This window comes from Molossus molossus, unplaced genomic scaffold (assembly GCF_014108415.1).
Source record: "Molossus molossus isolate mMolMol1 unplaced genomic scaffold, mMolMol1.p scaffold_m16_p_17, whole genome shotgun sequence".
NCBI lineage: Eukaryota > Metazoa > Chordata > Mammalia > Chiroptera > Molossidae > Molossus > Molossus molossus.
Window position 1 is genome coordinate 45,618,336 of NW_023425352.1, and position 14,781 is coordinate 45,633,116.

The window sequence follows — 14,781 nt, forward strand, 5'->3', positions numbered from 1 at the left end:
ATATGTAAAGATATTTTTCAAATGTATATACATAGTGGAGGGTCTGGAAGGAAATTACTAAAATATTAACAGTGTTTAGCTCTGAATAGTAGAATTTTAATGATTAAAAAAAATTTCAACCTATCACTTAAAATTAGAAATAAAACAACACTCTCCCTTTTGAAAAAGAAGTACTCATTTTCTTATCATGAATTTTTTTTCTATTTCATGTACTTCCAAAATTCCTCCAGAGGGGGAAAAAAAAACAAAGTGGTTAGTTTTTAAGTGTGAGAATTACATTCACATTGCAAAGTCTGTGTCCTGGTTTGTATGATCGATACATTTAGCTCAGGAGCTCTGACTGTTCACACAAGCAAACTCAAATATCTGGAAAAGTGGGTCCCCTTTGAAAGCTCACTCTGGCCTGCTCTGCAGAGTGAGGTTAGCTGATCAAGAGAAGTCCTCCTGCTTTGATGAAATTATTCAAATCTGCATGTTGTCACCATGGGGAAAAGAGCTCTCTCCAGATGCTTTCTTGTGAGAAAATGGATGCCTTGAACATGATATTGATGTCCCTTGAAAGAACATCATTGTATTTTGATAAGTGGAAATGTTTTCTCTGCAAAGAACCTACTGCTCCTGTGTTAGTTCAAGTGGTTCAATATTCAGTTTCAATACTAGTGCAGGAAGAGATTTTGTGTTTGTTTTAGGTGCTTTATGTATTTATTTAATCCTTGAGATGACTATGCAGATTAAGTATTTTTCCTTATTTTGTAGATGAATGAACTGAGACTTAAGGAGATTAAATTACTTATTAATTTACTTGGTGACTGAAATGAGGTATCCAATGTTCCTAAGCTAATTTTTACTCTTTTTAATTTATCAAGAGGCTACATTTAGTGAGACAGTTGGGCTGAATCCATGAATTCAAATAATTTGAGCAGGAAGGGACCTCAGAGATGCGTTAATCAGAGGTGGCAAATGTGTGGCATGCACTCTCCCTGCGCCCGTGCCCATGGCAGCAGACATTGCTGACGGAGTGTGGCACTTTCCCACACTGGCTCCGAATCCCACTTCACACAGCACCCCAGGCAGCTGGCTCAGAGTTGGCATCGACATCGAAACCTGTTCATCATCTCACCCATCTCACCACCTTGCCAGATAAGAACACAGGCCTGGAGAAAGGTGTGACTCTGGGCCTCACTGCTAACAGATGGCAGAGTACTCATTTCTCCTCACGTGGGTCCAGGACTCCTTCCACCACAAGGGATAAGGCTCCTTCCAGGTCAAACTTCCGACGGTTCTGCACTTACACTAATGCATGCAACTGTTTAGAACATGCTAAGTACTGGATCGATATTGGCTATTATTATTTTAAGGAGAGAACTTAAAATACACCAACTCTAAAGTGTACAAACTGGATAAAACCAGGTCTGTCTGCAAAAAGGATCTGCTCGTTTCTAAAATGGCTGCAGAGCTGTGGGCTGAAGCTAGCCTGACAGCTGCAGCGTCGGGCCAGGGCAGGCACATGGGCTTCTCATTCTTTGGTCCCCGGTCACTGCTCCTCAGGAATGTGCATGGAAGGCGCCATACTGAGGGCTCGCTCTCTCCAGTCTAGAATGATCATTCAAAGCAGCCAACCTTAGCATTGCCTTTGTATGGTGCCAGCAGTATTCCCACCAGTTTACTTTGCCCCAGCTTGGCAGACCCATAAACCACTCAGCCAGCTAACTCCCTGCATTCTTGTTTGATTCAGCATCCAGATTTGGATTTTTCTCATAATCTCAGGTCTCTCCTCCTCCAAAGACTTTGTTGTTGTTGTTGTTATTGTTGATCCTTACCCAACGATAGTTTTCCATTAATTTTTAGATAGAATGGAAGGGAGAGAGGCGGAGAGAGAGAGACATCAATGTGAGAGATACACATCAATTGGTTGCCTCCCACGTGCATACTGATCAGGTACGTGCAACCCAGGTACGTGCCCTTGACTGAGAATCGAACCCATGACCTTCTGGTCTGTGGGCTGACATTCTAACAGCTGAGCCAAACTGGCCAGGATCCTCCAAAGACTTTTAAATACATAACATTGACTAACATTATTTTTTGCACTCACAGCAGAATTTTCATACATACTTATTTCCAGATATTAAATGGAACAGAAAATGCACATTTTCATGAGGGTATTTGGCTTGACTCCTCTCTTTTGAATGGATGGATTGGTTTACTAAGTTGCTTAATCATTTCAACTTAATCATTTCACCTCCCAAATTTGGCTACTCTCTCTGTTCTCACTCCTTGGACTCCAACATTTCTGACCTACCATACAGCAATAACCTCCTGCTTTTAGTCTCATCCACATCTGATTCATTCTCCAAAGTGCAAGAAGACTCTTTCAAAGAACTCAGATCTAATCATGTCATGCTTCTATTTAACATGCTTCAGTGGCCCCCCATTGCTCTCTGGTGAAATCCAAACTCAATAGCATGTGGTAGATTAGCTCCGTGACCTTGTTCCCACTCCATCATGTGCTAGCTATATAGAATCATGAGCCTTTCAGGATTTAGCTTACTCACCACCGCCTACAAGAAGTCTTCTTTCACAACCCACTTCCCCCCACCCCCAGGCTGAGCTAGTTCTTTCACTGAATGCTCCCTTAGCACCTTGTCTTTATCTTCTATCTGTGGCATCTCTTATAGGATTGTAATGCCCAATAACGTCTATTTCCCTATTGGACTGTAAATTTCTTTGGGTAGAAAATGAGAGTTGTGTCTTTTTCATCATTTTAACCCCATGATTTAACACACTGCCTCACACATAGTAGTATATTTTAAATATTTGTGTAAGAAAGAATGAAGACATCACTTTTCATAAAACCATAATTAATTAGAAAGCTAATAAGGCCTTAGCCAGGTGACTCGATTGGAACGTTGTCCTATACACAGAAAGGTTGCGAGTTCAATTTCTGGTCAGGGCATATACCGAAGTTGCTGGTTCCATCCCAGATCAGGGCACCTGTGGGAAGCAACCAATTGATCTCTCTCTCTCTCTCTCTCTCTCTCTCTCTCAAAATCAATATAAACATATCCTTGGGTGAGGGTTTTTTGTTTAAGTACTAACAAGATTTTTTTCATTGAAATTAGGAAACACCGAAAGAATAAAATTTATATATGATCATCTTTTGAATGAAATTCCAATTCCCAATCATATAAAATGAGAGGTGATTAAAATAGCAAGGGCCATGGTTTTTGAACTGTAGTCTTATGGTTCATCTGTGGCCTTAGAGAACTTTCTGGTCACAGTGCTTCCTCTCTCACTCTCTCTTGGTTCCCCATTCTCTGTTTCACCTTAGTTTTACTAGTTTGGGATCAGGAATATTATATAAACAGTAGCAATAAGAAAAATTTAGGTCTGGCCTGAATGGCTCAGTGACTGAGTGTCAACCCATGCACCAAAAGGTCGCCGGTTCGATTCCCGGTGGGGGCACATGCCCAGGTTGTGGGCCCAATCCCCAGTGGGGGGTCATGCAGGAGGTGGCCAGTTGATATTCTCTCTCATCAATGTTTCTATCTCTCTCTCCCTTTCACTTCCTCTCTCTCTAAAACCAATAAAGGAAAAATAAATTTTAAAAAAAGAAAAATTCAGAAATGACAACCTAAAAACAGTTTATCTGGTTTATCTTTCCCAACTGTAGAAGTAATACAATTTTTAAAATAAAAATTTGGCAAATTAAAAAAGGAAAAATGAACTTAAAATCACCTAATGGCCCACTTCCAAGAGATGCAATGGGTTCATTTTTGTTTTTCCTCTGTTTATATATTTATATTTTTTCCCCACTAATATTGCATCAGGAGCGTTTTCCCAGGACTACTAACCCCATCCCCTTCCCAGGCCATACTGGCCTCCTCACAGTTCTTCCAAGCAGTCTCCTTCCCCCTGCCCCAGTGCCTTTGCACATGCTGTCTCTTCTCCCTAGAACATACTTCCTTGGACTGCTACAAGAAAACAAAGATCCTGACCTCAATAATAACTGATTATACTCCCAAATCCTTCCTAATTTCTAGCCTAGAAGTCTGGCAGCATAAAATTGTACTAGCTTAATATACAAAGATGTTTATCTTATTATGTACTTGCTTATTATGCAAAGACATTCATCTTATTATGAGACTAAGAAACTTATTAACAACTCTTTGTGATTTGCTTAGTGAGTTACACACGTCCTGGGAGAGGAGATTAATGAACATTTAGTCTCTTTTTCATCACATGCAAGAAGTCCACCTCTTGTCTCCTTCTGATCCTGGAAAACCTGCTGCTTTTTTCTCACCTTAAGATTTGAGTATTTATGTTCCTTTTTAATAGGATAATTTAATACTTGATGGGGCCTGTAACCTCACCTCTGTCTTTATAACCTACCTAGTACTCTGATTGCCTTAGACTTGCATCCTTCTTTTGCTCCATCTAGGGTAATGGTTATGAAAGTGTAGTTCCTAGACCCGTAGCATAAGCATCACCTGGGAACTTGTCAGAAATATAGATTCTCAGTTCACCTCAAGCCCAGCAATCTGCATATTAGCTAAGAAGTTCTTCAGGTGACTCATAATAAGCTGCTAAAGTTTGAGAACACCTGCTTCAGGAAAAGGAACATTCTTGTCCCTGCATCTCAGTGTCAGGATGCTCTCAGACTTCCCGACAATAATCAGCCTGACTGCCTGGATGTTTGCATATTTGCCAATGTTAAGTCTTTGTGGCTACACAAAGCAGCCTGTTAGCACACCTGCACAGTCTCTTACTGCCCTTCTGATGCTGCCTGTTCTCTTTGACCAACATCTGTCATCATAGCCCGTGTTGCTTCTAATCACTGTAACCTGTCTGGCTGTGTGTTATCTCAGTAGCTGCAACAGTGTGGATTTAATATCTCTATCACCTGCCCCTAGTGAACTTCATTTGCCCAAAATTCTAGCCCCTTTGGATCTTATAAGACTTCTAAGTTCACCTTACCATTCCCAGTTGTTACAAAAGGTTTGACATAAAGGGTGGGGGAAAAACCCTTAATTTCTAATTAAACTCAAAGGTACAAATGACAGACTAAAACACACAATTGCTTAGGTTATTTAGAATTCATGAAAAGGAGAAAGGGTGGCAAGAGACTTTTTACTATATATTTAGTCTTTGATTTTTGAATAAGATAAATGTGATACCTTCTCAAAAATAATTATTTTTTATTTCTTTTGAAAAATGCATAGTAAAAAAGAATGGTCAGGGAAAACCTCCCAGAAGAAATGAGTGTGAGCTTCATCTAGAATAGTGCAAGGGGCACTGATTAATGATGAAGAGTTGGGAGCACATTCCAGATGAGAAAGGGCAAATGCAGACAACTGCAGAGTTAAGAGGCGGGACTGACTGGTATCTTTTTAACAAAACATGCTGGTTTTGACAACTCGTTTAGGTCATGAAATCTCACTTAAAGACGGTGATGAGAAAACAGATGAAGAAGGGGAGGGGCCATATTCAGATGACGAGATGTTAACACACAAGGGGCTTCGAAGATCGCAAAGCATGAAATCTGTGAAAACCGTGAAAGTCCGCAAAGAGGTTAGTCAATTATAGAGTTGTTTTCCTAATGATTAACATTGAAGGATTTCCCTGATGCATTGTCATTCAGGATATTAATGATCACAAATGAAGGCTTGGAAAGGTAGAGCCGCAGTATATTTTTTTATATTTATATAATCCTTTATTCAGATATATTAGGATTAGATATATTAGATAGTTTAGGATTTCTGGAAATTTAGAAATTCCTAGTCTTCTGCTATATGAAGAAAGTGGCATTTTTGCATAGCAAATGATATGGTTGTCATAAATACCCAGTACTGGCCCTACGCATAAACAAAGAAGGCAACTAACAAAATGAACTACATAGTTCTGCTCTGAACCAACACTACATGAGGATTAAATCGTAAAAGTTTATAATTATATATTGTCTTTGTGCCCAGAAACAGTAGAGGATTGCAGGGATTGGCCGCAGGTTACTATAAGCAATGTACCAAGCAAAACATAAATAACAGCAGTGCTTTTGTTACTGGTGATAATAATCTGCAGCATATATCCAGCATTGAACCAACTACATTTTTTAGAATATAAATTGTTGTCTTTTGTATACACACTTATAGGATAATTGATTTTTTATATCAGAAAAGTTAAAAAATTATTACTGTGATTATGAGCTATTAAATCTTACATAATTTCAAAAAGAAATCATCTAATTTGTAATAATAACACATTTCTCTCTTCAGGTGCGGTATGGGTCACTAAAATATAAAGTGAAGAAGAGACCACAGGTGTATTTTTAGTCACGTGCACTTCAAGTACCCCAAGACAAATTAAGCTAATGCATCAACTTTTTTTTCTAACATATTTAGGATTTACATATTAAAATAATTCTTTAAGTTGTGGCGGTGATAGGGTTCACTTTAATCAATTTAAATACTTTTATTTCTTTAACAATTACTTTCAAATCTTGACTCCTCAAGGTAGTTATGCTATATATATAAGAGGAAACACAAACCCACAGTATACTTGAAGAGTCATTTTATGGTTCAAGCTACATCAGCCTTTGTGGTCTGGTATTGTTTACCTCCATTTATGTGATAGCTGTCACATGAGGACAGTAATTAAATAGGCCTCTAATCCAGCAGTGGTAGCACGAGGGCATAATGTGAGATAGTCTGTTTTATATACTCTTGACATTTTTACTTTTTTAACACTTTAGAGTTTTTCCACCACCAACTGAAAGTTTTCAAAACAAATATTTGAAAACCAGGTATCCACATAGCACTTTTATTCCTGACTAGTCTTGCACACTTGAAATTTGTTTACTTATTTTATGACTGTACATTTTAAGTTTTACTGACATTATCTTTATTATTTGTCATATTCTGACATGTCAGATTTATGCCTTGAATGATGTCATCTCTTTCCTTGTGGGTTTCATTTGTTAAATTTGCTTAGTTTTGATAGTATAAAAATATAGCTAATTGTTCAGTTCTAGCTATTTTTAATTATCTTCTTTACAGATAAGAAATTATTTTAATCATTAACTAGTTTTCTTTATTTAGCTGTACATTGTAGTTGAACTCAGCATGTTTTTTATTAACACTGGTTATATTCTCAAATGTTAAAAGTGGTACTTTTATGAAATAGAATCAGAGAACAGTATGGCACTTAGGTTTCTTCTAATTAATGAAAATATCTAATAGTCACTCCATTAGCAAGCTTGGCACTTATATGTGCTTCTGATTAATAAATCTGACATTAAGTAGAATCACTTGAATAGCTTCTTTTCTGGCTGAAATAATTTCCTGAAGATAGTTGCCAATGCAAAATACAGATGTTAATCTCATGTATTAGAAGCTATTAGAATAGATATTACGAAAATTAATTTTTTTAAATCCAAGCTATTTTTGAGTTACTGGGCTGTGATGCATTTTTAGGTTGCATTGATAGTTATGCATTATGAACTCTGAGTCAGTATATTTCTGGTGATGGTTTTAGTGATCAGTAATGAACAATTATACTTGGTCAGGTGATTTTCTTGACGATTCTACTTGTTTGTCCAAAATAAAAAAACCAAGAGAGAGATTTGTAAGATCTTGAACTATTCTACCTTTTAAGAAATGAAGCCAGCTGACAGTGTACATTCAGGACCTCCTCAGAGTGTTAGCAGAGAACAGAATGTTAACTCAGGAGTACCTTAGTGTAATTCAGTACTTCTCTTGATACAAGTCTTAAAATATTTTCTAGATTATCTCACATTCTTGATATAGAACACCAAATAAAAATTCATTCAGCTTCTTTTCTCCCAAAATTTATTTCTATGAGTATTTTCATCTATTTTACCCTTTCTAATTTTTAGCCTCTTAGTTTCTGGAAAGATTGTTTAATTTGTGTTGAAAATTTCTGTGAATTCCGATGATAAACTCTTAAAAGAGAGTTTTGTTTTTATTACATAGTCCTAGACTTATCAGTATAAAAGCTACACATTGCTTTCTTTCCTGCGCAAAGGTAATGTCATCTCAGATGACCTGACAAGATCATGTAAGTGACGTTATATCTAAAACATTACCTATGGGGGCTGATTTGCACCATTTTATCATTTCCAAGCCTAATTTTATTGTTATACCTATTTTTTAATCATAGTAAAGTCATACTTTTCTAAATTGGAGGAATTATGTATTCCTCTACACTTCTAGAATCAAAACATTTACTCAAAGGCACCACCAGTTTCAAAGAGGTAATTACACAAGTCCTTCTGTTTAATTGTATCTCTTCACACTTATGATGCTTCCTCTGGTTACATCCTTATATACAGTGATGTCATTTTGCTGTTCCATCATTTCCTTTCTCTCCTTTTCTTACATTTCTTAAATTTTGCTTCTTTTCTCTTACGCTCTTTCCTTTGAACTTTGTATAAATGCTTATACATTTTCGTTTCTTTTAAGGCAGAGCAGGTCACTTTGTTCTCTGCTTTTAAGTCTTCTGCTTTTAGAAGAGGAAAATTTATCGCTAAACCATAGTGCCTTGCTTTACCACCACCACCACTTGGTGAATGGGCATCAGATGCTGCACAAGCCTATTTAGGGCCCTATTTTGGTAGCTGTTAAAGTTTATCCAGAAATTGTAGCCATTTCATTATACATGCGTTCAACTTGTTCATTAATATTAACTATTTCCAGAGTTTGTTTAGAAGTAAGAATTGATCTATTCTTTAGTGTACATATTTTTTCTGGTATAAAAAATGAGCCAGAAATAAGGCTAATTGCTAAGTAATTAATTATATAAACCCACCTAGGTCCTGCATAAGATTTCCTCCGCAGACATCACTGTGGATTTGACTAGAAATGATACTGCCAGCATTACTAATTATGAATACTTGACTACACAGATTGATGGAACAAAATTGTTAAAGTGTTTTCAGGGAACTTAATCCGTATGTCTCCACCAAAGATTTCTACAGTGTTATGAAGTATGTAAATATTCCAAATTTCTGTAAGACATTGGTTAGACAAATATATTTCCTTCCTTTTTTTTTTGGAATAACAGTTTATGCTTCTGGAATGCTTGAACTTTTGTATTGTTAATAATGCAATACTATCTTATCTTTAATATCAATAATTTGTATGTTTAATTGTAATGGACTAAAGTTTTATTTTGACTTATTAGGAAAATTAAGGAGTTAATATGTGTTGAAATGCAACTTCCTTTTATTCTCGTTTGTGGGCTGATTGCCTTGCAAGGCTAGTAGGTAAATTTTGAGAAGATCATTGTTAGTGTGGTATGCAGTGTATATTTCTTAATAAACATCATTTAAAGAGTAAAGTTTTCTGAAAGGAAAATACAGCTTTTTTCTCTAAATGTTTTTAAGATATAATCTTCTAAGGTATCCTACAGTTTAATGTGTAGTCTTTAAGCATTGACCATGAATTAACATTTTTTTCATACAGAACCTTTTAAATCTATGTACTTTAATAGATGAGAGATAGCAGTTTTGCAAACTCTTTGTAAAGCTTATTTTTAGATATAATATAGGGGTAATTTTACAAATGTGTTTTTTGAAAACTTTAATATAAAATAAACTCGTTTTATTAGTGACAACTTGGTTTCTATTTTTGTTTTTCTTGTGTCAGAGTACATGTGTTGGATTACATTAATTGGTCATTATTTAAAGTATGTTTTGATTAAATAATTAAGTAATGGAATGCTTATCCATAGTAGTAAAAGAAACACTAAATAGTTAAATTTGGATGTTGGAAAGGAAAGATAGAAAAAAACAATCAGTAGAGAAGCCCTAGCCATCAATTGTATTGGTTAGATGTCTCACACATGAAATATAACACAAAATTTAATTTTATACATCTTGGGAATGCTCTGGGGCTCCATCTGTTGTAAAGTCATGTGTCTGTTTGCCTCACATTTAAGCTTTAGAGAGAAATCCTGTGTTTTAAAAAGTTTCTTTGTGTTACTTCATTATGATATATAATGTATGATCAAGTATTTCCTAATGGGGTTATATATTGACCCGTCCCGCAGGTCAAGCAACGAAGACTCTAGAGGGGGAGTGAGGATGAGGAGGGACAAGAGACACGAGAAATGGAGACAAGACAGGAGTCTGATCAAGTCTCGTTTATTCAGGGGGAGTTCACATAATATATAGGGGAAAAACAGGTGAAACAGTTAATGAGTATCCCACCTGAAGCAAATTCCAGTAAATACCTCAGGTGGAACAAATGATAAGCAAAGAATGGAGTAAACAATTATCTAGAAGAATGCAGACACCGTATGCAGAGAGACCCCGCATGCAGAGAGACCCCGCCCTGGGGCCGGAGACAGCAGAGCAGACTTTAACAAGATGGATGCCATCCATGCAAATGGTCTCCCACAATATATTAATTTTTATTAGAAGGTATATTCTTGTGATGATCCAAAGAAGTTGGAAATGTAAATAAAAATTCTAAAGAACACATGGACATATGGAACTGCAGCATTTTTCCCCCCAATGTTTTATTCTCCCTTTAAGTGGTTCACTGTTCTTGAGAAAGAGGTTCATGGACCAAAAATCATGTCAGAGACTGATTCATTGTTCCCTGAAAAATATTCTGCCCTTTTACCTACCTATCAATATTCTAGCCTTGAAACACTCTCCTTATGGTCTGGTTCTGGTAATGTTTTTTAAATTGCTTTTTGTAAGATAATGCTTTGAATTGAAATTTTAAAGCACAAGATTGATTGATAACTGTCTACAAGTGTAGGACACTAAAAGACTGATCAAAAAAAGCAGGAAAATCACCATGTTTACCCTTCACTTGCCTGGCAATTCCAGATTAAGGGCAAGAAAAAGAAGAAAGAAAAAGGCAAGTATGATATTTTGCCATATGTGCAAATCAAATTAGCATCATTTTTTTTCACTCAGAAATACTCCCTGTGTACAGCAGCACTGTATGTTTCTGCACAGTGCCTATATCCAAGTAGGATAGCATAACAATTTAAGGAAAATCATTCTTGCTTTAATAAAAACAAATTTACTGTTACCAAATGTTTGGGTTATATTAGTATTATTGATGCCGGGGTTTCTTCTTGGTTATTAAACAATTTATTTGGTATCTCAGAGCAGGTTTTTTTTTTTCCTTTTAATCGTTGGATTGCTTCTTTCTCTTAACTTTTACATCCAATACAATACAATAGTAAGTCCTTTTGGCTCTCTCCAAAATATATTCTGAATTTGACCATTACATTCACCTCTCCTCCAACTTCCCTAGTTTACGCCATCATAATCTTCCATCGGGAATACTCAGGGCATTGCTTTTTTTTTTTTTAAGATTTTTTTTGAGAGAGAGGGATCCTCCTGCACCCACAACCTGGGTATGTGCCCTGACCCGAAATCCAACTAGCAATGTTTCTGTGTATGGGACAACACTCAACCAAATGAGCCACACCAGCCAGGGCTCAGGGCATAACTTTTACTTAAGGCAGAATTTCTTGAAACCCTACTACATATTTTTGTAGCCTTTCAAATTGTTTAAGGTGACTTTAAACCTTGAGTCCTATAGAACTATCACAGTTTCTTATCTTTTCAACTGGTGTCTTTGCCACATACAAAAAAGAGAGAAGGTTGTGAGAAGCAAAACACAGGGGCAGGTGGTTTTATATATCATCTTTGGAAGAGAAGTGTTTCTCTTCTGAGCGTTGTTGAATGCTGAAATCGGGAGAAGGTGAGAGAGGAGGTGATGAAGCCAGGTGAGATCATCTGGCTGAATGACGTGTTTTGATGTGATGCTATTTCAGAGCACTGTGGAAAGAGTTTGGGAGATAGGTGGAGATTTTCTCCCCTTTGGAATGTTAGGCCTAATTTCAGTTACTCTAAACTTGAGTGCTACAGTAGATCATGGTAGCGCCAGGAGTCAATAATAATAGGTGTATCTATATTAGCCAAAATTCTCCAGAGAAATGGCACAATAGGATGTGGATGCATGTGTGTACAGTATCCTCACTTAACGCCTTCCATAGGTTCTTGGAAACTGAAAGCAAAAAATGGATAACAACAGAATTTTACCACAGAGTTAAGTTTCTATGACAAAAACCTCACCGAACTTCTAAATAAAGACACAAAACACTTTTAATACTAAACACTGAAATAAATGTGAGCTATGCATGCTTTTAAGAGAGATTAATAATAAATACAATAATTATTTTCCAACCTGCTGATTCTAATTCCTGTCATGGGTGGCTGCAGCCTCTCCTGACAGCTCAGTGAAAGGTGGGAACCAGCTCTGGACAGGATGCCCGTCCATCACAAGGCACGCTCACACACACCCACACTCACTGGGAAAACTTAACACATGCCAATTAACCTCAAGTGCACAGCTGTGGGAGGTGGGAGGAAACCGGCGCCAGAGAAAACCCACACAGACATGGGGAGAGTTTGGCAACTCTCCATGTCAGTGGCCTCACCGAGAATCTAGTTTTTTTCTCATTAGGATTATAAAAAAATAATTTGAAGAAAACATTATTCAAGGACCTACTATATACAGTCTTACGCTGCTTAACGACATGGATACATTCTGAGAAATGCCTCTTTCATCATTTTGTGAACATCTGGAGTGCACTTACACACAGTTAGATGGCGTAGCCTACTACGTACCTAGACTATATGGTCTAGCCTATTGCTCCTAGGCTACAAACCAATACAGCATGTTACTGTACAAAGCAACATGAGATTAAATCAAACACAAGAGAATGATGCAATCAAGAGATGAGGTAAACGAGATGTACGAGGCTTCTGCTGGCGTAACATGGCATACTGTTTTATAGCAAACTTTTGTATAAGTAGAAAGACTACACTCTAAAATAATAATAGCATAGTACAGTAAGTGCATAAACCAGTAACATAGTTGTTTATTATCATTATCAAGTATTATGTACTGCCCAGGCTTGGTTGGTTGGACCATCATCCTGATGCACCTAGGTAGCAGGTTCATCCCAGTTGGGACCCATACAGGAGTCAACCAATGAGTGCATGAATAGGTGAAACAGCACATATCTCTCCTCTCTCTGCCTCTCTTGGGTCTATAAATAAAAAAGGAAGAAAAAAAATTTTAAAGAAAAATAGTATTATGTACTGTATATAATTATACATGCTATACTTTCATACCACTGGCTACAGCGTCACTAGGCAATAGGAATTTTCACCTCCATTATAACCTAATCGGACACCTTCGTATATGCGTCCATCATTCACCAAAACATCCTTATGTGGTGAAAAAAAAAAAACGTAAATATGTGTGTGTGTGTACAAAGAGAGAGAGAGAGATTTTTAAGGAATTGGGTCACACAATTATGGAAGCTGGAAGTCCCAAATCTGCAGAGCAGAACAGCTGAGTAGAGACCAAGGGAAGAGTTGATGTTGCAGCACCAGTCCGAAGGTGTTCTGTGGGCAAAATTCCCTCTTAAGGACTTAATTAGGCCCACCCACATTATAAAGGGTAAAGTGCTAACTCAAAGTCTACTGGTTTAAATGTTAATCTCATCTAAAAATACCCTTACAGTAACATCTAGACTACACAATGTTTAACCAGATATCTGAGTGACATGGCCTACCTGTTTGACACATAAAATTAACCATTGCAGTCTCCTTAAAATTAAGTTCAGAAGAAAATTCTATTTACCCTGAAATATAAAATTGTTTGGCTAATTTAATATGTAGAAATTACAAATCTTGGATATTATTGGTCTATCTTACAAAGAAAGGGAATGTTTCGGCACATGGTTTATATGGAAGAGGAACAATTGTATTTTATGACTTGTGATGCCCCTTGTATTCGGTTGTGGTAACATTTGTGCATCAGCTGGTTTTCACACTCTGGAAAGAGGAGTCATCCTTATTTTATATATGAAGAAACTGAGACTCAATCGTGACTAACTGGGACCCAGCCACAACAATTTTGGATTTATACTCTTGTTAATTCCATTACACTTGGTTATCTTGGCAATCACAGAATACTTAAGCTGTTTACATAGAAATGAGTCTTACCACACACATATTATACAAAACCTTCGGATTATTTCTCAGAAGATTAAACAGCGAAGTTTTTAAGTCATTTGAAGTTAATAATAAATTTGGTTCTAAGAGTAGCTTCGGTAAGGAAAGGATGCTTTTGAAATAAATAGGAAAAATAAAAACAATTTATTATCAATTATTGGTTAAGATAAACAGGAAGAGATCTGAAGAGAGGATGTAGCTTAAACAGGAGGAGTATCCTCTCAGGAAGTGCTTTCCTTCCTTCCTCGACTTCCCACAGCATTTGCTCCATGACTTCCTCCCTTCAACCACACCTTGTAAACCTTTTTATGTGCTCTGTTGACTGCAAGAAGAATTCTCTTGTGTTGTTCCATACTGGGTTTTAACTAATAAAACACACAAAAAGGGCCAAATGCCTTTTTAAACAGGAGATGAACTTTATTCAGTCTTTAAATTGAAAGCAAGTACAGTTAGGATATAGAGCAGGTGACCATTTCCACATGTTCTAGGAAAGTGGAACTATATTATTTATAGTTTACAGCATGTGTAAAATTAAAGCTTGCAGTGGGTCCCCAGGGAGGTAAATTAGACAAAGAAGGAAAGACTTGGGGAACTCTATTTTGCTATATTCTGAGAACATGCCTATTTAAAAAAAGCAAAAAATAATTTTAAAAATATTTAACATTAAGCAATGTACAGAAGAGATTGTGGTCTTTACCTTACAGTAACAAATT

At 36.7% G+C, this 14,781-nt stretch overlaps 1 protein-coding gene across 1 annotated transcript in view; it reads left to right on the forward strand.

Annotated features, from left to right (window-relative positions):
• REEP3 (receptor accessory protein 3) overlaps positions 1-6,422 on the forward strand; it is an 86,419-nt gene extending 79,997 nt beyond the window's left edge. The window contains exons 7-8 of the mRNA XM_036265707.1: positions 5,423-5,568; positions 6,270-6,422. Coding sequence (XP_036121600.1) covers positions 5,423-5,568; positions 6,270-6,326 — 203 coding nt within the window. The 3' untranslated portion in view covers positions 6,327-6,422. The remainder of the gene's footprint in view (positions 1-5,422; positions 5,569-6,269) is intronic.
• The last annotated feature ends 8,359 nt before the right edge of the window (positions 6,423-14,781 follow it).